At 44.7% G+C, this 27,604-nt stretch overlaps 1 protein-coding gene across 2 annotated transcripts in view; it reads left to right on the forward strand.

Moving 5' to 3' along the window:
• Window positions 1–145: 145 nt before the first annotated feature.
• The window catches only part of XPC (XPC complex subunit, DNA damage recognition and repair factor), a 35,152-nt gene continuing 7,693 nt past the window's right edge, over window positions 146–27,604 (forward strand). Inside the window, exons 1-9 of one of the 2 annotated variants that reach the window (XM_060023115.1) lie at window positions 146–317; window positions 7,165–7,360; window positions 9,327–9,445; window positions 11,702–11,825; window positions 12,722–12,806; window positions 14,328–14,485; window positions 14,762–14,882; window positions 25,514–25,603; window positions 26,428–27,324. In XM_060023115.1, coding sequence (XP_059879098.1) covers window positions 170–317; window positions 7,165–7,360; window positions 9,327–9,445; window positions 11,702–11,825; window positions 12,722–12,806; window positions 14,328–14,485; window positions 14,762–14,882; window positions 25,514–25,603; window positions 26,428–27,324 — 1,938 coding nt within the window. In that variant the 5' untranslated portion in view covers window positions 146–169. The remainder of the gene's footprint in view (window positions 318–7,164; window positions 7,361–9,326; window positions 9,446–11,701; window positions 11,826–12,721; window positions 12,807–14,327; window positions 14,486–14,761; window positions 14,883–25,513; window positions 25,604–26,427; window positions 27,325–27,604) is intronic. The other variant, XM_060023116.1, reaches the window with a different exon arrangement.

A 27,604-nucleotide genomic window follows, 5' to 3' on the forward strand; every position in this document is an offset into this window, starting at 1 on the left:
CGGAGCTTTATCAGGGGCGCCGACGTTGGGGCGGGGGGAATTGGGTACCTGGCGTCTCAGTGAGGGGGCGTGGCCGCGCCTCGCCCCGCCTGGGGGCGGAGCCAGCGCGCGGGCTGCGTCCCTTGGCGGCGAGGTACGTCCAGCGTCCGCCAGTCCTGCCCAGGCAAAGATGGCTCGGAAGCGCACGGCGGGCAGGGAGCCGCGGGGAAGCGAGTTGCGCGGCCAGGTGGCCGCGGGCAGGGGGCCGCGGGGACGTGAGTCACGCAGCCAGACGGCCAAGGGCGAGAGCAAAGCCAGGCGCGAGGAGAAGGAGGCGGGTGAGAGCGAGGCCGAGCCGGGCTTAGGGGGAGAGGCTGGAGGAGGGCGGGAGGTAGGCCGGGTGGGGGAGGGCGAGGCCGGCCTCCTGCAGGTGCGGGCGAGGCAGCCCCGCGCCCACCTGGGCCAGCGAGACGGCGTTCCGGTGACCGCGGGAGGCAGGCGTCATGCGGCTGCCCCGGGCCTCCCCGACGTCGCTGCGCCTTTGCCCTCCGTGCCGGGAGCGATGCGCCCTGAGCGGTTCCGCGGAGCCCGGCCGGACCGCGAGCTCCCCTGCTCAGCCTCTTCCTGCTCCGCGTCACCCGCAGGATCAAGTCCGGCCTCCTGGTAGATGCAGAGGGTGCATAGGCAAGAGGCACTGCGATTGTTTTGTGTCCCCACCAGACGAACGGACCAGGACTTGGAGTGCTGGAGTGTGCTGATCTCCTGAATAGTACCTTCAGCCAAATCTCACCTCAGAGCCCCAGCTTCGGATCCCACCTGACTTCTTCACGTGCATATCGAATAGGCTTCTTATATTTGCCCTGGGCAAAGTAAAACTCTTGATTTTCCCCAGTTAAACCTGCCCCTTCCCCACTTTTCCCCTTCTCAGGAATTGATCCCTTCACTTCTTTAAGCAGACTCCTCCTCTTCCTTACACGCACACCTCCAGTCCTTCAGCAAGTCCTGTTAGTTCAACCTCAGAACCATATCTCCAATCTCTCCACTTCTCTTTATTCCCGTGGCCGCACCCCCTGCCCAAGCCACCCTCACTTTTCAGTTGAGCGACTAGCGATTGCCTCTTCACTGGCCTCCTTACTTCTTTTCATCCCTCACCACGGCAAGAGTTCTCTATGCAGCGGCGCAAGTGATCTTAAAAAAAAAATCAGATCTTGCCATGCTCCTGCTTCAGATCCTCTGTGGCTTCCCATTGCTCTTGGCATAAAATCCAGATTCCTCACCATGGCCTACAAGATCCTACGTGATATGGCTCCTGCTTCTTCTGTTGTCTGCTACCACTGTCTTCTTTGCCAGATACCCTCCTTGTTGGCCTCCGTTTGGTTCCTCAGATACGCTGTTATTTTTCACTTGAGCCTTTGCCTTTGATGTTCCTTCTCCCTAGAACGTTCTTCCGTGGCTTTTGCCGTGGCTCACTTATGTTCCTCCAGGTCTCAACCCAGGCACTCCTCAAGTATCCTGCCTAAGGTGGTCTCTCCCAGGTACCCCTCGTGACAGAGGCTCTGACAGCCTGTGCCACATCTGTAATGATCTTGTTCATTTATTTGCTTCCTTTTTGACCTGTCTTACCAGAATTTAAGCTTATGTAAACATGTCTTATTTTTTTGCTGTATCCTATCTTGTCCTCCCCCCTTCTCTGCGTATACTAAGTACTCAATAAATATTATAAATAATTGCATAATGCATGCTGTAGAACGGATTTCTGGGGTACCTGATATAACTGGGTAGACGATTAGCCTAGGTCACCATCAAGGGCTCCTGTGACATAGATTCAGTAATTCTGTGATTCTGTACATATTTTAAGGCCATCATTCATTAGGAAATAGTCAAATGGTAACCATTTCTAAACTTAAAAGGTGATTTACCTCACAGTTAATACTACAAGTTCCATTTTATTCGTTGACTCATTCCTATAACATTTTATGAGTACCTAATGTCTGCTGCACACGAGCTAGGTGACATGGGAGATAGAGGTTTCTTGGAGATCAGAGTAGGGTAGTGTTCACATTTACCAAAAAAATATCCAAGACAGCGTGTGGTTTCATGGGATAAGGTATAAGGCTTTCTGACTTCTGAAGGAATAATCGGGAGAAATTGGGAAATGCTCTCTGAAGAAGTTATGTTTGGTCTGCAACTTGAAGAATAGGTAATATTTCAGCAAACGGCTGTGAAAAGGGGTTGTCATTCTAGTCAGAGGGAATGTATTCTGAATACGTGGCAATTAAAAAATTTTTTTGAAATCAAAAGGTATTGGAAATGCCACCAGCCTGGGTAGCATTCCTCCCAGCTAAACACTTCACCTTGGCACCAGGTTGGTATAGCTCCAACATTTAGTAGTTATATGTGTTTGGGTTATATATGAGAGGCAAATAATTTAGCCTCACTGGACCTCGTCTGTGAAACTTAATTCTAACCTGCTGGGTGGCTGTGAATTTTCATCCCGTAAGGCTCCTGGTATGGTCCAGGTGAAGTAATCAGATGGGGTAGCTCATATCAATTCAGCCTACACGTAGGCAAGGATGCACTTAAGCTTCGCTCACGCTCTGCGAGCCAGTGGAGCTGCAGTAAGTTTCCAATGTAGCTTCCGGGAAGAGTTATCAGCTTTGATGTGGTTGGGTAGAGGAGCAATTTGCTTGTGGTTTTGGCCGCAGGTGACACTGATTTGGTGACTCTCCAGTGTACTAACAGCACCATAGTGTGGGTTTTACCAGAACCTCAGTGCATGCACATGAACGTGACACTTGGCTGCTTCTAACAGCTGGGGACAAAGAAAATAGTCTTCCACGTTATATCTTTGTTTCCATTAGGGCACTTCTGGTTTCTCCATATTTAATCTCAATGTTAAATCCTTCATCGATGTAGTTCATTAACTCCTTCAACAGCTACTTACTGAGCACTTGCTATTTTCAGGCCCTGTGCTAGGCACTGGAATTATAGCGGTGAACAGGATAGGCAAGGTTCCTGCTCTCATAATGCCTGTAATCTTTGGGGAAGGGTAGGTAGGACAAGTAAGTTAAAAAATAAATTCACATGGTGATAAGAGCTATGAAGAAGGTAGGACAGGTTGCTGTAATAAAGCTGACATGGGGACAGGGAAGAAGCGGCTGTCAGAATTAGTGGTCAAGGAACTCCTGTGTGAAGACTTGACACTTTGAGCCAATTACTGACTGTAATGAAGGAGCCTTTTGTAGGACATTGTGGGGGAAGAGAGCTCTGGACAGAGGAATCAGTAAGTTTGAAGACCCATAGGAGGGAATGTTTTGGAATTGAGGTGAGAGACGTGAGTAGGACCCTTAGGTTGGAGACCAAACTAAGGAGTTTGCATTTTATTCTTAGTGCTGTGAGGTGCTGCTGGCAGTTCTAAGCAGGTGTTTTTTTTTTTTTTTTAGTAAATCAGTGGCTGGCCAATCAAGCCCCAGTGGTTAATTCATGCCCTGCTGAAATTACTTGGTTAAGGTCAAGGAGGCTGGTTAGACAGTTGTCCCTCGGTATCTGCAGAGAATTGGTTTCAGAACCTCCATGTATACTAAGATGTGCGGATGCTCAAATCCTTTACGTAACAGTGTAGTACAGTCAGCCCTCCGTATCCTCGGGTTCCACATCTGCAGATTCAACCAAAGTTCAGTCCGAGGTTGGTTGAATCTGTGGATTCAGAACCAGGGGGATATGGAGGGCTGACTGTAGTAGACAGCTCTAGATCTTGGAGAGTCCTGGAAAATGGCCTCTTTTTTTTTTTTATTATTATAGTTGGCTTACAATATTAGTTCAGATGTACAATAGTGATCTGATATTGGACTCTACTCCATATAAAGTTATTATAAAACATTGGCTATATTCCCTGTGCTATACATTGCATCCTTGTAACTTACTGCTTTTATACCTAGTCCTTTGTACCTCTTAATCCTCTTCCCCTATCTTGCCTCTCCCCCCACCCCTTTCCCCACTGGTAGCCACTAATTTGTTCTCTGTATCTGAGTCTGTTTCTGTTTTGTTATATTTGTTCATTTGTTTTATTTTTTAGATTCCACATATAAGCAAAAACACAGTATTTGTCTTTCTCTCTCTTATTTCACCGAGCATAATACCCTCCATGTTGTTGCAAATGGCAAAATTGCATTCTTTCTATGGCTGAGTAATATTTCTAATTCCTTTAGATGGTAGGTTAGGTGGTTTGAGATTTTTTCCTGTTTCTTGAGGTGGGCCTGTATTGCTGTAAGCTTGCCTCTTAGAAGGAAGCTTTTGCTGCATCCTGTGGATTTTGTAAAATTGTGTTTTTATTTTCACTGTCTTAAGGTATTTTCTGATTTCCTCTTTGATTTCATGATTCATCCATTGGTTTTTTTTGTTCTTTAGTAGCATCTTGTTTAGTCTCCATGTGTTTGTATTTTTTTCTTTTTTCTTCCCGTCACTGATTTCTAGTTTCATACTGTTGTCATTGGAAAAGATGCTTGATACATTTTCAGTCTTCTTGAATTTGTTGGGACTTGTTTTGGGGCTAGCATGTGATCTATCCTGGAGAATGTTCCACGTGCACTTGAAAAGAATGTGTATTGTACTGTTTTGGGACAGAATGTCCTGCAGATATCTATTAAGTCCATCTGGTCTAATGCGTCATTTAAGGTCAGTGTTTCCTTTTTTCCCCCATTTATTTATTTATTTATGGCTGTGTTGAGTCTTCGCTGCTGTGCACGGGCTTTCTCTAGTTGTGGCGAGTGGGGGGCTACTCTTCATTGCAGTGTGTGGGCTTCTCATCACAGTGGCTTCTCTTGTTGCGGAGCACGGGCTCTAGGCGTGCGGGCTTCAGTAGTTGTGGCACACGGGCTCTAGAGCACAGGCTCAGTAGTTGTAGTACACAGGCTTAGTTGCTCCGTGGCATGTGGGATCTTCCCAGAACAGGGCTCAAACCTGTGTCCCCTGCATTGGCAGGCAGATTCTTAACCACTGTGCCACCAGGGAAGTCGCAGGGTCACTGTTTCCTTATTGATTTTCTGTCTGAACCATCTGTCCATTGATGTAAGTGGGGGTGTTAAGGTCCCCCACTATTGTACTGCTGTCAATTTCTCCCTTTATTTCTGTTAATATTTGCTGTATATATTGAGGTGCTCCTATGTTAGGTTCATATATATTTATGAATGATATCTTCTTGTATTGACCTCTTTATCATTGTATAACGTCCTTTGTCTTTTAGTATAGACTTTGTTTTATAGTCTGTCTTGTCTGATACAAGTCTTGCTACCCCAGCTATCTTTTTGTTTCCATTTGCATGGAATATCTGGATAATAGCCTCTTGATACTGTGGCACCAAAAACAAAAAAAAAAACAGTAAAGAATAAAGAAAAAAATGTCATCCGTATGTCTGCCATGCAGAAACAGCCACCACTAAATAATAGTGTATTTCCTTCTAGTCTGTGTATTTTTTTGTGTGAAGTAGAAAGTATACTATTAAAATAATTTTGCATTTTTAGCATTTTATCATATATCATTTTCCTTTGTCTTAAAAGATGGCTGAATTACATATCATTGTGTGACTGTACCATACCTGATGCTTGTCTAATGGATAGACATTCAGATTTTAAAAATTTTGGATATTATGAATAATGATACTATGAACAGTTTTTTGATTCACAGTTTATTTCCCTTGTTCTCACTTTTAACTCCTCAACCTCTCTCTTCAAAACACAAAAATACACAGCTGTGCCTTTTAACCAACCAAGTGATTTTGGTGAGGAAGAAATAGTGCTTCTGGAGCAACCTCCCACCTGCATCTTTAGATTAGTAAAGTGGACTATTTAACATCTTTGCTTATTAACAAAGGGCTAAAAACCACTGTAAGATCTAGAAATCCTGTTTTTAAGGGTGCCCTACGAAACTGTCAAGTCATAAATAAACTTTTAAGCAAATTCTGGCCTTGAAATAAGAAATCTGTTTCCAGATTATAAATAACTAATTTTGAAATATTTTGTTTCCATTAAAATGTTTAAAACCTGGGAATGCATAAATTTCTCCTTTTAGAGAACATTTTAAAGAAACAGAACTGAATCAGTGATTTTAACCAGCATTAAAACAAATGCTGTTATAAGGTGAAATTTATTAAAATTAAGTTATGATTTTGTTTAGATCAAAAGGGAGAGTCTTTTTTCCCCATGCAAAATTGTATTCTTGGGGAATATAAATACCTATCCAGAGAGTCAGCAGGACAAACCATAGATGAAAGGAATGAATTAATTTGATATTTTAGGTTAATATTGCAGCTCCTTTTGGAACCTCAGTGAAGGCTAGGGTATTTTTATTTTCCATAGTTAATTGAAGCAGAGTTCTGCAGCAGCAAAAGAAGATGATTTAAGATAATTTGCATGAATATATTTATAATAAAATAGAAAATATTTCCCTGTCATATTAATACATATTATAAATATATATAACAGTAATATATGTTAATAAGCAGACCATGCTTTTAGATACCCTAGTTGAACTAAAACCAACAGTTTATGCATTTTTTATATTTCCCTTTAACAAAAAAAGGAAACAATAATTATTTTGAGAAAATAAAGTTATTTTTGAGTTACTGCTAACTCATTCCAACCCTAAGTTTACTGAGAGTGGCACTGAGGTGAGACTGGAAAGATTTCATAATGTATGTGTTTTGAGTAGTGTTTGGGTTTGAAAGATGACAGGAACTTAGATTAGGAGAAATCAGTTGTGCTAAAACTGGACACTCGGACATGTTTATGAACTTGAATCATTTCACTTAATAGGAGTGGATTATCCCTAAAATAAATAATTAGTCTTGGCAGGTAGTAAATAAGCAAGGTGTTAATTAATGGATTGTGAATTTTCCTTGCTGGATATTAGCTGAAATTTAAGGTTTGCAGTTTAGGTTGTATGAGTCATGTGGTGGTGTGTCTGTAGTCTTAGGAGGAGTAGAATACAGTGCTGATAAAGGAGGAGTGTAGAGTGTAGACCGGCTGGAGGTGGGAAGAGGCTGAAAGCTGGTTGCTGACCCAACATGGGATGGTGACAGAGGTTTAGAGGGAGGTTACCAGAGAGGACTTCTCATGACCCTGCCCATGAAGCTACAGTGTCTCCACCTTTCCTTTTGTCCCTTATCTCATGTTCTGTGTGGTCATCTAGATGTCTTCGAAGATGAGAAACCTCCAAAGAAGAGTGTTCGCTCAAAAGTTTCACGAGGAAAGAGGAAGAGAGGCTTCGGTGATTCTGGGGGCCCAGCAGATGGTCCAGCAAGAAAGAAAGCGGCCAAAGTGACTGTTAAATCCGAAAACCCTCCGGTTATTAAGGATGAAGCCCTCAGTGATGGGGAAGATTCCAGGTGAGATGGCTGAAAACCTCTTGAGCAGGTCTTGATTGTTCCCATCAGGGAAGTGTGACTAAGAAAACCTACTCCTTTTGCTTGTCACTGGGATCTGTGGAAAAGGTGGGATCTTTAAACTCTTCTAGGTAGAGCTCAGACCACTAGTAAGAGCTGGGAAGAGTCTTGGCAATTATATAGTTTACCTCCCAAACTTTTCAGATGAGGATGACAGCTTTCAGAAAGTGATTTGTTCGTGGTTACACAGCTAGATGGTGGCCAAAACCAGGATGAGACCTCAGTCTTCTGACTCCTGGTCCAGTACTCTTTATACCACACGAAGACGTTTCATACACGAGGCATTTCCCTGACGTCTGGCCATGTCCTGTCCTGCTCTCCTCAGGTGCACTCCGCCCCTGCCCAGCTGGACTTCCCTCCTTCACTTGACACGTGCTCACGCTCTTCCTTCTGCCTGGAACGGTTTCTTCCACCTTCAAGATGCAGAGCAGAAGTCATCCCCTCCACAGTCTTAATTGATTCCTCCCCCTTTTCCTCCTCGGACTTCTTGCTGCATCTCGTAAGAGTGTAACTGATCCGCCTTGTGTTACACTTACTTGTTTCCGTGCCATATACCACTGTGAGCTCAGACGGCTGGACCCACACTGGTTCATTTGTTTATGCCCCGTGGTGTCTAGGGCAGGGCCTTTGACAGTGAATGAACATATTAATATGTGGTGAACAATCAACACTTGATCATCTGCCTCCTGGGGAAATTGGGGAGGGGGGAGGAAGAGGACAAACAGAGAGGCAGTCGTTTCTTCTTTGTTTCAGAAATAAACCCTCACTCTTAGTGTCAGCTTTTCCAGCAACCTCCAGTCCTGGCTCAGAAAGTAGGCCAGGACAGGGCAGCTGTGGGAAGGAGCGCAAGGAAGCGTGTGGATTTTCCACCATCGTTCATCTCTTAGACTTTTCCTGCGAATGCCTCTGAGCTTACTGCTTCCCAGTTGCCGCTCCGCACTTGTTGAATTCTTTCTGCATAGAAATTCACAAACAGATAGACCAGGATGTTGCCAGGGAAAGCTCTGGTCCCCCTTTCCCTCTCAGTTAAGAGTTGCCATTTCTGCCACTTTTACTCTAAGGGGACATTTTTGTTGCTGTGGTGTTGAGAGGAAGTGGCAGGGTAAAAAGGGAGTGTTTGTCTTTTTAGAGCTGAAGCCTGAGGCTTGTTATTTTAAACGTCTGTGCTAAAGTCTTGGCTCATATTCTCACTGGATACCATGTGTCCAGTCTTACAAAAGCTGTAAGTAACTCAATTCCCTGAACATATTTGATGTGTGAATTTGCACAATTTTATTGCATATTAGCAACCGTTGACTCTTGAGCCAGTATTTAGCCAGCTCCGTATCTACGTAGTTCTCTCCTTACCCTTCCAGTTGTCCGTGTTCCTTATGACACACCTGTGTTCAGTTACATCCCCACTTACTTAGAAGTTAAAATTCTACCAACCTCGGTCTCCTTTCATCTTATTTCCCAGAGGTGGGGAAACAATCTTCTGAGTTGGCTCATGGTAGGATCCGCAAATGTGACTTCTCTCCTCTTCTTTCTGGCGTCTGGCTGCACGTGTGTGCACACAGACATCGCAGCTTTTACTTCTGGGATTCACATTATTTTTGTGGTTTTTTTCTAACTTGCCCTGTATCATTTACAGACACAGCTGTTTCCCTTCACACAGCTCTAGATTGTAGGTTCATCATGTTCCTCCTGTTTTGACAGCACATCTAGTGTGCGACCTGTGATCAGAGCACATCTTGATGGGAACTTGAGACCCGGGCTAATGGAGGAAGTGAGGCTCAAAGCTCACAAATCATCAACTAATTGCAACAGTTTCTCAGTAAATAGAAGGAGTCCTTACAGTTGAGTTTAGTTTAAACATAGCCCTAGGATGTCTGAGCTTTTCTTCATCTTCCCTCCTGTGATCTCTACACAGGGACTTCCCGAGTGCCCTCAAGAAGGTGCACTGTCCAGAGAAAGAGGCTGCTGCGGACAAAGGTGGGGGTGAAGGGGGCGACGAGGAAGAGAGTGAGGAGGACTGGGAAGAGGTAGAAGGTAAAGTGTCTTCCTCTGTTCTCAGAACTGTTTGATGCTGTTTTTCTGTTTGATTCTGTTTGGAGTCATGTCACTGCAATCCTGTCCTTTTCTTTTGAAACTAATAAAAACAAAGTTGCAGTAGGGGACTTGCTTTTGATGTAAGGAAAAAGTCATGACCAGGTTAGCAAAGAACGTTGTATATTCTCTTCCTCTGGTGGTGCTCCATGGAGGGGATCGTGAGATAGAGAAGCCGCATCATCTCATAGAGCCCGGGCTTTGCGGGTGCTCATACCTGGCTCAGAGGCCAGCTTTGCCACTTGTGCAGCTGGGTGAGTGAGTAACTCCAGCTGTCCGAGCTGAGTTTTTCCACTGGTGACAGTTGGTAAACACCGAACGCTTACCGTGAGCTGGGCACAGTCTAGGCTCCAGGTTGTTGTGGGAAAATGTGCTGGGCCTGGTGCATCACATACAATACATAGCCCCTAATGTCACCATCCCTAGCGTGACTTTTCTTTCCCAGATTTTTATTTTGAAAGTGTTCAAACCTACAAAAAAATTGAACATGTAGTCCATACACTGTTCACCTAGACTCATTAACTTTACCATTGTGCCGTTTGAATGTACCAGCATCTTTCCTTCTGTAAATCTGCATTGTGGAACCACGTGAAAGTAAGTCACAGACATCCTGACTCTTCACTTGTAAATGCTTCAGCATGCATTTCCTAAGAGTAAGACATTCTCCTGCATGGTGAAATACCATTATCATACCTAAATTAAGTCCCTAATTGTTATAAAACTATCCTTTATAACTGTTTTTCCTCTCTCTCTTTTTTTTTTTTTTTGCTTTTCATAGCACTGGGTTTTTGTTTCGTTTTGTTTTGTGTTGGTGGAGTCCTGGCCTCCTGTTTTGTAGAATGTCTCATATTGTGGTTTGTGATGGTGGGAACCTTGTTTGAATGCCCCCTGGATTCCTTACAAACTGTAAGGAGACCAAAGACTTAGTTATATTTAGATTAAACATTTTTTGGCAGGAACACTTCAGAGCTTTGTACTTCACAGTGCATCCATTCAGAGGCATCTAATGTCAGGTTGTACCGCTGCCGATGCTAAGTTTGATCATGTCTGTGGTACTGCCTGATTGTGCCAATGTAAAGGTACATTTTCCTTTTGTAATTTACCATCACTAGTGGGACTCTGATTCTGTGTGAATATCCTGTTCCCCAGTCACTTTCTACTTAATGGTTTTAGCAAGCGTCAATGATCTTGACTGAATCAAAGATTATTATATTGAGCACTGCAAATATTTTGATTCTGTCATCTCATGTATATTTATTAGCTGACTTTGATCTGTAAAGAAGAGCTCTGCCTTTTAAGAATTGTATTTATTTATTTTGGGTATCACTATGGACTTAAAAATTCAATGTTATCAGTTATCATCATTACATTTTCTGATCTTTGGATTGTCCCACATTTGGCGAGCAGGAGCCCCTTTGAGCTAGCTACCTTACAGAGTCCTTTTGACATGACTTCATTAGTTTCTGAGAATGTTTTTGTTCTTTGGCACAATAAGATGTTCCAGGATCTCTCTATACTCCCTTGCTGCACACCTGGAATTGGCCTTTTTTTTCTCTAAGAAGCACTGGTTCATTTTAGTAGGAACAGGTACATAGAAACCAAGGTCTTGGCACTGGGTATTGTCATTGCCAGTGGGGTGTCATTGCTTCTAGGCCCAGAGCTGCTTTGAAAGGAACTTTGCTAATGAAGTTCACAGTTCAGCAAATTTAATTTATTTCAGCTGGTGTTTATAAGCAGTGTAGCGGAGAAAGATGAAGATGCATGCCTTGCTGTGTATTCAGTACAAGTTTACAGTTGAATGGGGAAGTCATGCCTCTCTACAAAGCAAATTTTTGTGAGCGTTACCATAGTGATACAGAGAATAGGAAATTGCTCCCTAAGTCTCTTCTAAATCACACACAGACGAGCATTAGCTCCATGATACCAGGGGTCTGTATCTAATTCGCCTCGCTATCTCTGTGCCTAAGGTTCTTCTTCTGAGGGTTGTTTCTCTGGGTTCTTGTGCAGGTTAATGAGACAGTTAGATTGTAAGAGCACAGGGCCTGGCATTTCCTAGGAACTCAGAACATGGTCTCTACGGTTTCCTACCTCACACCCATTCCTCACTTGCTCCGTCCCAGCAGAACCTCGATTTTGTTTGGTACAGTATCTATTATAACGATAATTATTATCATTGATTTTAAAAATTACTGTTTATAGAAGTTAGTGAGCCCGTGCCGGGTGACGTGGGGGAAAGCGCAGCCTTCTCTACATCCGCTCTGCCCGTGAAGCCCGTGGAGATAGAAATTGAAACACCGGAGCAGGTGAAGGCAAGAGAAAGAAGGTACGATTAAGCACTTGCTTCTAGTTTCTGTCACGTATCATCACTGGCAGCTGCTCCTCAATGAAAAACACATAGGAGACCCGGGCTGAGTGTCAGAGCTGTCAGGAGCGTTAGGGGAGAGAGCCCTGGGCTCACCTTTAGGACTGAAGGAGACACCTTTGTGTCCTGGCTAGGGCAGGAGGTGTGCCAGGGGCTCTGCAGGTTGCCCGTCATCTTACTCCGTCTTTAGGACAGTGTGCGAATGAGGAGCCGGAGACTCAGAGAGGTTAAGTAACATTTCTGCTGTGAGTGGATGCGCCACGATCTGCGTCCCTCAGGCTGACCCGGCATTGCTGTTCGTCTCCCCATGTCACTGCAGGGCCTGCGGCAGTGCCTGCTGCAGCTAGGGGCCCCCACTCCTCTCCAGGGTCCCCAGGCCCTCGGCAGCCCCTGGCAGCCCGGCCATATGGAGTGCGTCTCCTGGTAGTTAATTGGTTCCTGAGGCCCCCGTGTGATGGGCACGTTATTAGGCCTGAAGGAGGGAGACAATAGCAGTCAGGAAGCCTCAGGTTTTCCTCAGGATGCTTGGGACACAGACATGAGAGAGATTTTACAGCAGAACAGCATCGCACAAACAAGCGTGCGCTAACTTGACGTAAGGCAGTGTGTGCTGAGGAGCCGGTCAGTCTTGGGGGCGGAATAGTCAGAGGGGACGTCCTGGAGGGCGGGCTCTGAAGCATGCTTGGATGGCGGGTGGGCGCAGGTCGAGCAAGGGGAGGGAACGTCCTGGGCCAGGGCTCGCGGGTAAGGAGGAGTGGGAACAGCCAGCCTGCAGGTCTGCTGAGTAGCACAGCCTCAGTCATTGCAGCTGAAAGGCGTTGACCCTTCATCCTCCGAGTTTTCAATGTGCATTGCAGTGAAAAGATAAAAACGGAGTTTGAGACGTATCTTCGGAGGATGATGAAACGTTTCAATAAGGAAGTCCGTGAGGACACACACAAGGTACGGCAGGGAAGGAGGAGGGCGGTACGCAGGGGAACTGGGCTTTCCGTCAGCCCTGCCTCTGGGCTTCCACTCACTGTGTGACCTGGTGAGTTTCTGACTCGGTCCTGAAGTGGGGGTGATAACAGTGTCTGCCTGGGGGGATGGGCGTGAGGAGTAAGCAGATAGCACATGTAAAGCACGTAGCTCAGTGCCGGGCGGGCAGCAGGGGCTAATACCAGGCACTGTCCTCCCATCCCTTCTCTCAGCTGTTTAATAACGTTGGTTCTGATCTCAGCTAAAGTTGCTGTGGCTTCTGGCTTCAGCTGGTACTTCCTGAACATACACCGCGGCCTTAGCAAGGTGCTTGGCATTGTGGGGAGAGAGACTTGCATGAAGCTTGTTTCCTACCATTCAGGAGTTTCTGATCTCACACAGGGAACAGGAAAGACATCAAAACAGGGAGACTCGAGACATAGCACAAGGAAAGAGATCAGTGTGGGCCTCAGTAGCCGAGGAAGGCCTCATTTAGGAGAGAGGATGGGGCGGGTCAGGAGGAAGGATGGCACAGGGAGACGCAGAAAGGCCGAGTGGTGGCCGGGCTGGTGGGACAGCCGGGGGCCTGCGTCTAGGAGGCAGCATGCGCTGGAGGCCCATGGAGAGTGAGGCAAGGGCAGACTTTGGTTTTCCTCTGACCGGCAGCAGGCAGCTAGGGAGAGTGTAGTGATGCGGAGGGTGGAAGGGGCACTGCCTGCAGCAGCTGCAGAAGCCGAGGGGTGCAAAGAGCACAGAGTCAGGGTGGAGAGATGAGGGGAGAGCTGGCCTGGCGCCCTCACAGGCCTGGGCGCCGAGCCGGGTGGCTGGGTTTCTTTTACCCCTTGGTGTTGGAGGTGAAAGAAAGGCGAGGATGACTATGACTCCAAGATGTGAAGCTTAAGTGAGGGGAGAAGGGCGGAGCATGGGCTGCAGCAGGCCGGCTGTAGGCAGGAAGAAGGGGGACTGCCTTGAGGGGAAATGATGCAAAGCTGAGTGGGAGGAGGAGCAGACAGCCTCGTGGTTGTTTCCGGAGGCTGGGGAAGGCTGGGGTAGGCTGGGGTGGCGCGCAGGCGTGGGGACACGTGTGGGTCTGCGGCGGAGGCATTACACACACCGGGGTGGGGTTGAGGTGCACACGGCCTATCCCATCCCAGCTGCGACAGCGGCTCTCCCCCATTCCGTTTCCTCCTTTTTGGAGCAAACACCAGACTTTGTAACATTTCATCCACAAATCCTTCAGGCTGTATCAGTACCTCTAAAAGATAAAACCTCTTGAGAAAAAGGAAGTTTGTATTTTGCAGCTTTGAGATGTGATTGTTTCTTTGAGGGAAGGAGTACCTAGAGAGAAGAGGGGATGAAAGACAGAGTCTTGGGAGATGGCAGCGTTAGTATTTTTACTTTCTTGTATGTAGAAATGACAACAAATATTTCCTGTCCGCAAAACGTCTTTGAATTTGGCAGCAAAAATCCCACTGGTTTTCAGCCTTCCCTTTTCCCTCTCCCCAGGTTCACCTTCTGTGTCTGCTTGCAAATGGCTTCTATCGAAATAGCATCTGCAACCAGCCAGATCTGCGTGCCATCGGCCTCTCCATCGTCCCAACTCGCTTTACCAAAGTGCCACCTCAAGACGTGGACGTCAGCTACCTGTCAAACCTGGCGAAATGGTAGGGCCTTCAGGCCTGTGCTGCAGAGCGTAGTGTAGGATTTGTGTCTCAGAGGCTGGGTGCAGGTCAGTTCCACAGATCCTCCTTGAGGGGCTGGGAAGGCTCCCCAGGGGGAGGGTGTGAGTTGGGTCTTCAGGAGTTGGCCAGACAGGCTGGGAAGAGGGGCACTGGCAGGCGGGGCTCCCAAGACACCCCGCTCTGTGTTTTGGCTGTAGAAGAACAGAGTTCCTCTTTGCCCTGACATCTGACGCAGAGGAATGCCTGATTTCTCTCCAGGTTCATTGGAACATTTACAGTTAATGCAGACCTTTCAACCAATGAGCAGGATGGCCTGCAGACGACGCTGGAGAGAAGGTTTGCTATTTACTCTGCGAGAGACAGTGAAGAGTTGGTCCACGTGAGTGACTCCTGGCAGCACTGTTTTCATTAGGTCTGTTAGCTGGGGAATATGGCAGTCATGTGCCACATACCATTCCAGCTGTTTTACATATATTTCCTTGCTCAGTTCTCATAAAATAAAAACAGGTACTGAAGCTCAGAGAGGCTAAATCACTTTCTTAGGGTCATTCGGTTGGTGAGCATTGGAGACAGGATTGGGCCCACGTGTGAGTTGAAAGCTGCCCTCTCTCCTGTCTCTTACTTGGTGTCCTGGTGTATTAAAGCACTTAATTTTTGGTCAGCTGCCCTCGAATTGTTTACAGTAGTCAAAAATCGTGTTTAAAAGTCCCAAGGAAATGTTTTTTCAAATTGGCTGCTGAAATCCTTAAGAAAGTGTTTCCTTACCTTCCAAGCTGGGTGAAGATGCTGGCAGGTGGCCGTGCAGTGAGTAGGGTTCTGTCCAAAAGGAGTCTTGGCGAAGAGTTTGTGTGTAGACAGGCTTTGTCGCATGCTTAAAATACCCTTAGGTAAGGCTCTGTCTCAATAAAACAAAAATAGGTAGAAATGTGGTTTTATCCCTGGAAGATTTCTGTTGATGCATATACTTGTGTCTGAACTTCAGATTCCGTTTAGGGAAAGAGACTTTTTGTATCTTTAGAGACCAAATGACTGGCATCTTACGTCTCTTCCAATTTGGCTTGAAAAAGTGTGGGTATCTGGACAGTAATTGTGTGGTGATATCACCACCCAGAGAAAAACACTCGTATTTCAGTGTCATCCTCCCAGACTTTGTTCCCACGTATATCTGTGCATGTACTGTTTTGTTTGTGTAGTTTTATTAAGCAAAGAAATAGTTTTTTTTAAAGAAGTAAACAATTCAGTGATACTCGGTGCATTTTCAGTGTTGTGCATCCACCGCCTCTATCTATTTGCAAAACACTCTTACTATCCCAGGAGGAGACCCTGTACCTATTACACAGTCACTCCCATTCTTGCTCCTTTTCCCACCTCCCCAAGTATCTGGCAGCCACCCATTTGCATTCTCTCTCTATGGATTTACATATTTTGGATATTCCATATAAAAGAAATCACAGTACAGTCAGCATTCCTTATCTGCAGGTTCCACATTGACGGATTCAGCCGACTGCCAACCAGATTTATATCTGCAGTTGGTTGAATCCGCAGATGCAGAACCCAAGGATAGAGGGAGCGCCAGCTGTACTCTGCCATTTTGTATAAGGGACTTAAGCATCTGCGGATTTTGGTGTCCGGCGGGGTCCTGGAACCAATCCCCAAAGATAACCGAGGGACGACTACATATGACCTTTTGTGTCTGGCTTCTTTGACTTAGCATGCTTTCAAGGTTCATTCACGTTTGTAACATGTATCAACTTCATTCCTTTTTATGGTGAATAATATTCCATTGTATGGACAGACCACATTTCACTTATCCATTCATCAATTGATGGGCGTTTAGGTTGTTTTCCATCTTTTGGCTGTTGTGAAGAGTACTGCTATAAACATTGTGTGTACATATATTTATTTGGGTACTTGTTTTCAGTTCTTTCGGGTATATACCTAGAAGTAGAGTTGCTGGGTCATATGGTAATTGTATGCCAAACTGTTTTACATAGCAGCTGCACCATCTTACCTTCTCACCAGCAAAGTACAAGGATTCCAGTTTCTCCAGATCATCACGAACACTTGTTATTTTCCATTTTTTGGATTATAGTCATCCTTACAGGTGTGAAGTGGTACTCACTGTGGCTTTGGTCTGCATTTTCCCAATGATTAATGATGGGTTAATGTCTTTTCATATGCGTATCGGCCATTTGTTTATCTTCTTCGGAGAAATGTCTGTTCAGGTCCTTTGCCCATTTAAAATTGGGTTCTTGGGCTTCCCTGGTGGCGCAGTAGTTGAGAGTCCGCCTGCCGATGCAGGAGACATGGGTTCGTGCCCCGGTCTGGGAAGATCCCACATGCCCCGCGGCTGGGCCCGTGAGCCATGGCCGCTGAGGCTGCGTGTCCGGAGCCTGTGCTCCGCAACGGGAGAGGCCACAACAGTGAGAGGCCCGCGTACCGCAAAAAAAAAAAAAAAAAAAAAAAACTGGGTTCTTTGTCTTTGTTATTGAGTTGTAAGAGTTCTTTATATATTTCGGTTACCAGACGCCTATCAGATATATGCTTTGCAAATATTTTCTCCCATTCTGTAGGTTGTCTTTTTACTTTCTTCATGAAGTCCTTTGATGCACAAAAGTTTTAATTCTGACAAAGTCCAATTTTCTATTTTTCTTTTTTTTTTAAATTATTTTATTTTTGGCTGCATTGGGTCTTGGTTGCTGTGCGTGAGCTTTCTCTAGTTGCGGCGAGTGGGGGCTACTCTTCGTTGCGGTGCGCGGGTTTCTTAATGCGGTGGCTTCTCTTGCTGCGGAGCACGGGCTGTAGGTGTGCGGGCTTCAGTAGTTGTGGCACACATACTTAGTTGCTCCACGGCATGTGGGATCTTCCCAGACCTGGGCTCGAACCCGTGTCCCCTGCACTGGCAGGCAGATTCTTAACCACTGTGCCACCAGGGAAGTCCTCTTTTGTTTCTTGTACTTTTGGTGTCATATCAAGAATTCATTGCCAAATCCCAGATCATGAAGATTTCCTCCTGTATTTCCTTCTAAGAGTTTTACAGTTTTAGCTCTTACATTTAGGTCTTTCATCCATTTTGAGTTAATGTTTTTATATGATGTAAGGTAGGTGTTCAACTTCATTATTTTTGCACATGGATATCCAGTGGTCCCAGCACCGTTTCTTGAAGAGACTAGTCTTTCAACTATTCATTGTATTTGTTGTATTATTTTCACTATTTATTGGAAGTTTTTCAATGGGGATGAATGGTCTTGGCACACTTATCAGAAATCAATTGGCCATAGACACTTGGGTTAATTTCTGGGCTGTCTGTTCTATTCCATTGGTCTACATGTCTGTCCTTATGCCAGTGCCACACTGTTTTGATTACTGTGAATCTGTAGTAAGTTTTGAAATCAGAAGTATGAGTACAACCTCATAATGCCATTTTGGCTATGTGGGGCCCTGTGCAGTTTCATGTGAAATTGATGGTCTGCTTTTCCATTTCTGCAAAAAAGGCCATTGGAGGGGCTTCCCTGGTGGCACAAGTGGTTGAGAGTCCGCCTGCCAATGCAGGGGACATGGGTTCATGCCCCGGTCCAGGAAGATCCCACATGCCGTGGAGCGGCTGGGCCGCTGAGCCTGCGCATCCGGAGCCTGTGCTCTGCAATGGGAGAGGCCACAACAGTGAGAGGCCCGCGTACCGCGAAGAAAAAAAAAAAAAAAGGCCATTGGAGTATTGATAGGGTTTGCATTGATTCTGTACATTGATTAGGGCAGCATTGCTATCTAGTCAATATTAAGTCTGTAAACATGGCTTTTTCCTTTTATTTGCTTTTTAAATTTCTTTTAGTTGTATTTTGTAGTTTTCAGTGTACCTGTCTTTCATATCCTTGGTTTTTTCTAGGTATGTTATTCTTTTCGATGCTGTTGTAAATGGTATTGTTTTCTTAATTTCCTTCTCAGATTGTTCAGTGACGGTGTATTAAAAAAACGGCTGATTGTGTTGATCTTATACCTTGCAGCTTTGCTGAGTTCATTTAACAGTTTCTTGTGCATTCTTTGGGATTTTCTATATATAAGATCTTGACCTCTGTGAATAGAGTTAGTTTTACTTCTTCTTTTCCAGTTTGGATGCCTTTTGTTTCTTGTTCTTGTCCAGTTGCTCTGGCTAGAACTTCCAGCACAGTGTACAATAGCAGTGACAAAAGCAGGCATCCTGTCTGGTTCTTGATATTGGGAGGGAAAGCTTTTCACTCTTTCATGACTGAGTATCTTGGTAGTTGTGGATTTTCATATACATTCTTTATCATGTTGAAGAAGTTCCGTATTTCTAGTTTTCTGAATGTGTTTTAATCATGAAAGTGCTTTGGATTCTGTCAGATGCTTTTTCTGTGTCAAATGAGATGATTTTGTGATTTTTCTCCCCTTCATTCTACTAACGTAGTGCATTGCATTCATGGATTTTCTGTTGATTGATTGATTGAAGTATAGTTGATTTACAATATTGTGTTAGTTTCAGATTACAGCATAGTGATTTAGTGTTTTTTGCAGATTATATTCCATTATAGCTTATTACAAGATAATGGGTATAATTCCCTGTGCTATACAGCAAATCCTTGTTGCTTATCTATTTTATGTATAGTAGTTTGTATCTGTTAATTCCATACCCTAATTTGTCCCTTTCCTCTTCTCACTCCCCCTTGGTAACCACAAGTTTGTTTTCTATATCTGTGACTCTGTTTCTGCTTTGCATATACTGTCATTTGTATTTTTTTTTTTTTTGGTTCTACGTATAAGTAATATCATTACCATATTTGTCTTTCTCTGTCTGACTTATTTCACGAAGCATAATATTCTCTAGGTTCATCCATGTTGCTGCAAAGCATTTTATTGTTTTTTGTGGTTGAGTAATATTCCATTGTTATGTATATACCACATCTTTTTAATCCAGTCATCTGTTGATGGGTACTGGGGTTCCTTCCATGTCTTGAGTATTGTAAATAGTGCTGCTATGTTCACTGGGGTGCATGTTATCTTTTTGGATTAGAGGTTTTTTTTCCAGATATACCCGGGAGTGGAATTGCTGGGTCATATGATAGTTCTATTTTTAGTTTTTTAAGGAACTTTCATACTGTTTTCCATAATGGCTGCACCAATTTATATTCTTACCACCAGTGTTTGGGGATTCCCTTTTCTCCACATCCTCTCCAACATTTGTTATTTGTAGGCTTTTTGATGATAGCCATTCTGACAGGTGTGAGGTGATAGCTGATTGTGGTTTTGATTTGCATTTCTCTAATAATTAGCAATGTAGAGTATCTTTTCATGTGCCTGTTAGCCATCCGTATGTCTTCTGCCCATTGTTTGATTGGGTTGTTTGTTTGTTTTTGTTTTGCGGTACGCGGGCCTCTCACTGTTGTGGCCTCTCCCGTTGCGGAGCACAGGCTCTGGACGCGCAGGCTCAGTGACCATGGCTCACGGGCCCAGCCGTTCCGCGGCATGTGGGATCTTCCTGGACCGGGGCACGAAACTGTGTCCCCTGCATCGGCAGGCGGACTCTCAACCACTGCGCCACCAGGGAAGCCCAGGTTGTTTGGTTTTTTTTGTTATTGAGCTGTGTGAGCTGTTTGTATATTTTGGATATTAACCCTTGTCAGTCTCATCATTTGCAAACATTTTCTCCCATTCAGTAGGTTGTCTTTTCATTTTGTTAATGGTTTCCTTTGTTGTGTAAAGCCTTTTAAGTTTAATTAGGTCCCATTTGTTTATTTTTGCTTTTATTTATTTTGCCTTAGAAGACTGATTCAAGAAAATATTGCTACAATTTATGTCAGAGTGTTCCGCCTATGTTCTCTTCTAGGAGTTGTGGGGTTTTTTTAAATTTTTATTTATTTATTTATTTATTTATGTCTGTGTTGGGTCTTCGTTTCTGTGCGTGGGCTTTCTCTAGTTGCGGCGAGTGGGGGCCGCTCTTCATCGCGGTGCGCGGGCCTCTCACTGTCGCGGCCTCTCTTGTTGCGGAGCACAAGCTCCAGACGCGCAGGCTCAGTAGTTGTGGCTCACGGGCCTAGTTGCTCCGCGGCATGTGGGATCTTCCCAGACCAGGGCTCGAACCTGTGTCCCCTGCATTGGCAGGCAGATTCTCAACCACTGCACCACCAGGGAAGCCCTCTTCTAGGAGTTTTATGGTTTCAGATCTTACATTTAGGTCTTTAAGCCATTTTGAATTTATTCTTGTATGTGGTGTGAGGGAATGTTCTAATCTCATTGTTTTACATGTAGCTGTCCAATTTTCCCAGCAACACTTGTTGAAGAAACTATCTTTTCTCCATTGTATATTCTTGCCTCCTATGTCATAGATTAGTTGACCATACGTGTGTGGGTTTATTTCTGGGCTCTTTATTCTGTTCCTTTGATTTATATGTCTGTTTCTATGCCAACACCACACTGTTTTGTTTACTATAGCTTTGTAGTATAGTAGTATAGTATAAAGTCTGGAAAGGTTATGCCTCCAGCTTTGTTCTTTTTCCTCAGGATTGCTTTGGCAGTTCTGGGTCTTTTGTGGTTCCATATAAGTTTTAGGATTATTTATTCTAGTTCTGTGAAAAATGTCATGGGTATTTTGATAGGGATTGCATTAAATCTGTAGGTTGCTTTGGGTAGTATGTTAATGTTAACAATATTAATTCTTCCAATCCAAGAGCATGGGATATCTTTCCATTTCTTTGAATCATCTTCAGTTCCCTTAATCAGTGTTTTATGGTTTTAGCAAATAGATCTTTTTACTTCCTTGGTTAAGTTTATTCCTAGGTTTTGTGTTTTGTGTTTTTTTGGGTTTTTTTTTGGGGGGGGGATGCAATTTTAATAAACAGGATTGCTTTTTTTACTTTCTCTGTCTGATTATTTCATTGTTAGTGTATAGAAACACAGTACATTTCCGTATATTAATCTTACATCCTGCTGCCTTGCTGAATTCATTTATTAGTTCTAATAGTTTTTATGTGGAAACTTTAGAGTTCTCTATATAGAATATAATGTCATCTGCAAATAGTGATAGTTTTACCTTTTCCCTTCCAATTTGGATGCCTTTTATTTCTTTTTCTTGTAGCTAGGACTTACAATATTATGTTAAATAGAAGCAGCAAGGGTGGACATCCCTGTCTAGTTCCTGAATTTATTGGGAAAGCCTTCAGTTTTTCACTGTTGCGTATTATGTTGGCTGTGGATTTGACATGGTCGGCTTTTATCATGTTGAGTTATGTCCCCTCTGTACCCACTTTGGTGAGAATTTTTATCATGAATCGTTGTTGAATTTTGTCAAATGCTTTTTCTGCATTTATTGAGATGATCATGTGATTTTTATCTATTTTTTTGTTAATGTGGTGTATCACATTGATTGATTTACATATTTTGAACCATCCTTGCAACCCTGGAGTGAATCCAACTTGAGTGTGGTATCCTTAGTATGTATTGTTGGATTCAGTTTGCTAATACTTTGTTGAGAATTTTTGCATCTATATTCATCAAAGATTTGGGGTTGTAAGTGTCTTTGTCTGGTTTTGGTATCAGGGTAATGGTGGTTTCATAGTATGAATTTCGGAGTGTTCCCTCCTCTTCATTTTTTTGGAATAGTTTGAGAAGGATAGATTTAAGTTTTTGTTTTTGTCTTTTTGTATGTTTGGTAGAATTCCCTAGTGAAGCTCTCTGGTACTGGACTTTTGTTTGCAGGGAGTTTTTTAAATTATAGGTTGTATTTCACTTCCAGTGAATGGTCTGTTCAAATTGTTTCTTCTTGACTCAGTTTTGACAGGCTGTATGTTTCTAGAAACTTGTTCACTTGTTCTAGGTTGTCCAATTTGTTGGCATACAACTGTTTGTATTCTTTCATGATTTTTTGTTTTTCTGTGGTTTCAGTTGTTTCTCTTTTATTTCTTATTTTGTTTATTTGGGTCCTCTCTCCTTGTTGGTGAGCCTCGCTAGAGGTTTATCAATTTGGTTTATCTTAAAAACAAAAACAGCTCTTGGTTTTATTGATCTTTTCTATTGCTTTTTTGATGTCTTTTATTTCCTCTCTGTTCTTTATTATTTCTTCCTTCTGCTGACTTTGGGTTTTGTTTGTCCTTCTTTTTCTCATTCTTTTAGGTGGTAGGTTATCTTGTTTGAGATTTTTCTTGTTTTTGTGGAAGGCCTGTATTGCTATGCGCTTCCCTCTTAGAACTGCTTTTGCTGCATCCCATAGATTTTGTAAGATTGTGTTTCTATTTTCATTTGTCTCAAGATATTTCTGATCTCCTCTTTGATTTCATCATCAACCCACTTGCTTTTTAGTAACATGTTGTTTAGTCTCCATGTGTTTGTTCTTTTCCTGTTTTCCTTTCTATGGTTGATTTCTAGTTTCTTACCGTTGTGGTGAGAAAAGATGCTTGAAAATATTTCTGTCCTCTTAAACTTGTTGAGGCTTGTTTTGTGACCAAGTATGTGTCTATCGGTGAGAATGTTCCTTGCTGGCTTGAAAAGAATGTATATTTGGTGTTTTTCTTATTTAGTGTCCTGTAGATATCTATTAAGTACAGTTGGTCCATTGTGTCATTTAGGACCTCTGTTGCCATACTGATTTTCTGTCTGGATGATCTGTTCATTGATGTAGGTGGGATGTTATAGTCCTCTATTGTTATTGTATTCCTGTGAATTTCTCCTTTTACGTCTGTTAATATTTGTTTTATATAATTAGGTGCTCCTGTATTGGAAACGTATATGTTAACAAGTGTAATACGCTGTTGTATTGATGCCTTTATTGTTATGTAATGTCCTTCTTTGTCTTTCTGTATGGTCTTTGTTTTGAAGTCTGCTTTGTCTTTTGTTAAGTATTGCTGTGCCCGCTTGCTTGTTGTTTCCATTTGCATGAAATATTTTTCATACTTCGCTTTCAGTCTGTGTGCGTCTTTTGCCATGAAGCGAGTTTCTCGTGGCAGCATCTTGTAGGTTCTACGTGAAATTCACTGCTTAGCTGCTGCACCTTGTTGAGGTGCCACGTGTGGCATGCGCTGACACTGTCTTCCCAGCGTGCCCCATCGCCCCTGTGTGTGCACTGACGGGAGTCTTCACAGTCCCACCTGGATCACATCCTAGGCACCCCGTCTGCCTCTGCGCGGCTAGACCCAGTCTCTGCACTGATCTCACGCCAGGCCGCGGTGTGGAGTGAGCAGGGCCAGGGCATTCGCCCCTTTGAATTGGGAAGTGCGGGGAGGCGGCCACCACCAGGGCAGGTCTCTCTGTCCTGGTTGTTAGCAAGCCAGCCCGCATGCTCCTCTTGAGTAGAGTCTAGGCTTCTCCAGCCCTCCTGTCTGTCTCAGTGGGCTTCCCAGCAGGAAGGGGACTCCCCAGGGCAAGCGGACACCTTCTCTTCCTGACAGATCCCTCCCAGGAGTGCCGGTCCCAACCTGGTACCTTTCTTTTTTGCATCCTACCCGATTACATGGAGATCTTTCTTGCAGCTTTGGTTATGGGAGATCTTCTGTGGGTTTCCAGTTAGTTTTCTGTGGGAGTTATTGCTCGTGTAGATGTGTTTTTGGTGTGTTTGTGGGGGGAGGTGAGCTCCACGTCCTCATACTCTGCTGTCTTGATCCCCCTCTATTGGGAGGGCTTGATTTTTGACTCAGTCTCTCAGAGTCTCTGTTTTCTCTTGAGTTAGTTTTGGTAATTTGTATGTTTCTAGGATTCGTCCTTTTCACTTGGCTCACCTTGTATTTAGTGTAGGGGTCATACAGTTTTGTAACTTAAATTTTTTCTTCAGTGACGTACTTGTGAAAGGTGGTGACCACGCGTCTCTGTGAGGCACAAGATCGCTTCCAGAGTGCTGTCGTGTACCTGACCTTATTCAGTCTTCCCTGTGGTCTTGTGAGGAGGACGAGGTGGGGATGTTCCGGATGGAGGTTCTAGGTTTAAACCATCATTCAGCCGCCTGCTGGTGCTCGGTTTCCCTGCCTTTTACACCCGTGCCCCTGCACCACCCACACACAGAGAAAGTGAGGAGCCAACCAACACTCGTATGGTGTGCACTGTGCCAGTTAAGAGCGTGTGGTCAGCCACACTGTAGGGGTGAGTTCTGTTTTCCACGTTTTCCCACTGATGCCCTTTTCCTGTCCCAGGATGCAGTCCAGGCATTAGTGATCTTGTCACCCCAGCGCCCCTGAGGAGTGCTTTTTAGGAATTTCGTAGAGTTCCTCAATTTGGGTTTCTTTGATGTTTTCTCATCCGCCATTTTTAACTCCAGAAGAAACAAGGCAAAAGTAGTTATTTTTTTCAATATAACTGGCTTTTCACAGAAAACCTGCCTTCCTGTTTCTGACTTTTGCTCTTGCTTTCCGAGGAGGGAAGATGACTGTAGTGATTCATGAGGACGCCAGGACCCTGAGGTCTGTGTGGGAAGATCTTGCTCACGTGCTGTCCCACTGTTGTTGTTTTGGAGGTTAATTCCCATGAGGAGGCTCCCATCCTTCCAAGTTCACAGAATTTTTAGAGCTGCAGCCTCTGGTTGAAATATTCGCTCTGGGGAGGTTGAGTGCACGGGAGGGGTTCTCGGGCCTGATGATGATGATGCCTTTTCTCTCGAAGTGGTATTTTGCTTTACTGTTTTATCACAAACACAACACATGTTGAAAACAGAACAATCAGAAGATAGGTAAGCTGGAAAAAAACCAAACACCTATAAACACCCATAACCCAATATGGGTGCTTTTCCAAATACACATACATGTTTATGTCTGGACACGATTTTTTCTTACAAAAATTAACATAACTCATTAAAAAGCAAACATTTATTTTCCTTTAATATATGGTTACCTTTCCCCATTTTTCTACAAAGATAAATCTCTACAGCATCATTTTAATAGTGTTGAGGGTTCCAGGCTTCTACTGTTAGACAAGTTGGTTGTTTCCCTTTTATAAATAGGCACCACAACAAACAGCTTGGAATTATGCAAATGCTTCATTCTTCCCTGAGGATAAGCATGTTGTTCTTTTTCATCATAGATATTTTTACTGATTCTCCGGGCCCTACATCTCCCTACCCGACTTGTACTGTCTCTACAGCCAATTCCTCTGAAGTTATCAGCAGCAAAGGTGAGGTTCCCGGGGCTTTCAGAGAAAAGAGTAGTTGGTCAGGGAGGAGTGAGAAATTATGAGACTTAGAGCAAACAGATCTGCTCATTAGACGATTTTTAAAAATCAGTCTTCGTGGACCAGGGTTCCTCTGAGCCTGCCTGGCACAGGCCCTGTGCTGGGAAGACTGGGCGCCTGGGTGGGTATCTAGCAGCCGGGCTTTGCGTGCGTAGAGGGGCCTGCGAGAGCCTGGGCTCCTTCGTGCTCTGGTTTCTGTTCTGTAAATGGTAGAATAAAAAGGTACTGGTCATCCTCAGCAGTGCGGAGAGAGGACGGTGAGGACTCAGAGCTCTGCCGTCATCCAAGGAGGCTGAACACTGTGCTCCTTGGGGTGCTGGCATTGTCCGAAATTCGGTCCAGGAGTCAAGTTTAATAATTTCTGAATTCTTAATGCTGTGACTTTGTTTGCAAAATGCCTTATGTGCAAGGTGAGTACTATTGCTGAGGAAACTGAGACTCAGAGGTTACATAATTTATCTGAATCACATAAAAAATGAGAAAGCAGAAGTGGAGTTTGAACCCGGGTTTGTTTCCACATCCTGTGCTCTTTTCCCTGTGCTACACTTTGTATTGAAAAGAATTAGAGTGTGGCCTTATTTAAGGAGCTGCAGAATTTAGTGACTGCTTTCTTACAATCCTGGAGGGTAGCCAGCCTGTCACTGTCTGAGCCGGGAATGTCTTGTGTACGCTGGTGTTCCAGTGTGACTTAGCCCCATTAGATGCCAGAGTCTTTATTGCATCACTAGCAAAAAAAGAAAACACAAAAATTTCCTATTCTGTTTAAGGGAAAGAAACCTTCCAAGGAGAGATCCACAGAGGGTCCTGGAGGCTCCTCAGAAACTTCTAGCCAAGTTCCTGGAAAGCCAAGCAAACCAGAGACCAGCAGAGGAAGCAGACGAGAGGACATGTCTTCTGAGGGCACTGGCAGTGCACCTGACAAAGCGAAGGGGAGCAAGGCGGCTGCCACCAGGAAGAAACGGAGAGAGCCCTCCTCCAGCAGGAAAGAAGAGGGCAAGGCCGGGGGGCAGACGGAGGGGACCCAGAGGCGTTCGCGGGGCCGGGAGCGGCAGGCGGCCGCCAGGGTGTCTTACAAAGAGGAGAGCGGGAGTGACAAGGCCAGCAGCAGCTCTGACTTTGAGCTCTCCAGCTCGGACAGCCATCGCCCATCCGACGAGGATTCTGAGCCAGGCCTTCCAAGGCAGAGGAGGGCCGCCGCCCCTCAGAGGATGAAGGTGGGGTCCAAGAGGGAGTCCAGGTCCCAGCGTGGAAGCGACGGTCAGCCCCCTGGCTTTCCAGAAGCGTCTGTAAGCGCTTCCAGCAGTAAGCGTAAGAGAGGCAAGCGTAAGATGCCCGTGGATGGTGAGGAAGCAGACGGCCGGAGAGCAGCTGGTGTGGACCAGTGGCTGGAGGTGTTCTCTGAGCAGGAGGAGAAGTGGGTGTGCGTGGACTGTGTGCACGGTGTAGTGGGCCAGCCCCTGACCTGCTACCAGTATGCCACCAAGCCTGTGACCTACATCGTGGGCATCGACAGCGACGGCTGCTTGCGCGATGTCACACAGAGGTACGACCCTGCCTGGATGACGGTGACCCGAAAGTGCCGGGTTGATGCCGCGTGGTGGGCCGAGACCCTGCGACCCTACCGGAGCCCGCTGGTGGAGAGGGAGCAGAAGGAGGACCAGGAGGTGAGGCCTTGCGCACGTGCACCTGCTGGATGCCCAGCCCCGTGTTGTGTTTTTACCTCAATTAATTGTCACAGCAACAGTACAAAGCTGGGGTTATCGTAGCCTTAATTTTACCAGCTAAACGTTTAGAGTCTGAGAGATGAGCCAACCTGTATTTGAACCCAGGTTGCTCTGGCTTCAAAGCCTGTGTACTTTCAGTTATTGCCCAGTTATAAATTTGGAGCTTTACGTCAGGTAAGTAGTCCTGAGTGAAAGAGGAAAACACGCAGTAACATAATTG

The sequence above is a fragment of the Delphinus delphis genome, chromosome 10 (assembly GCF_949987515.2).
Source record: "Delphinus delphis chromosome 10, mDelDel1.2, whole genome shotgun sequence".
NCBI lineage: Eukaryota > Metazoa > Chordata > Mammalia > Artiodactyla > Delphinidae > Delphinus > Delphinus delphis.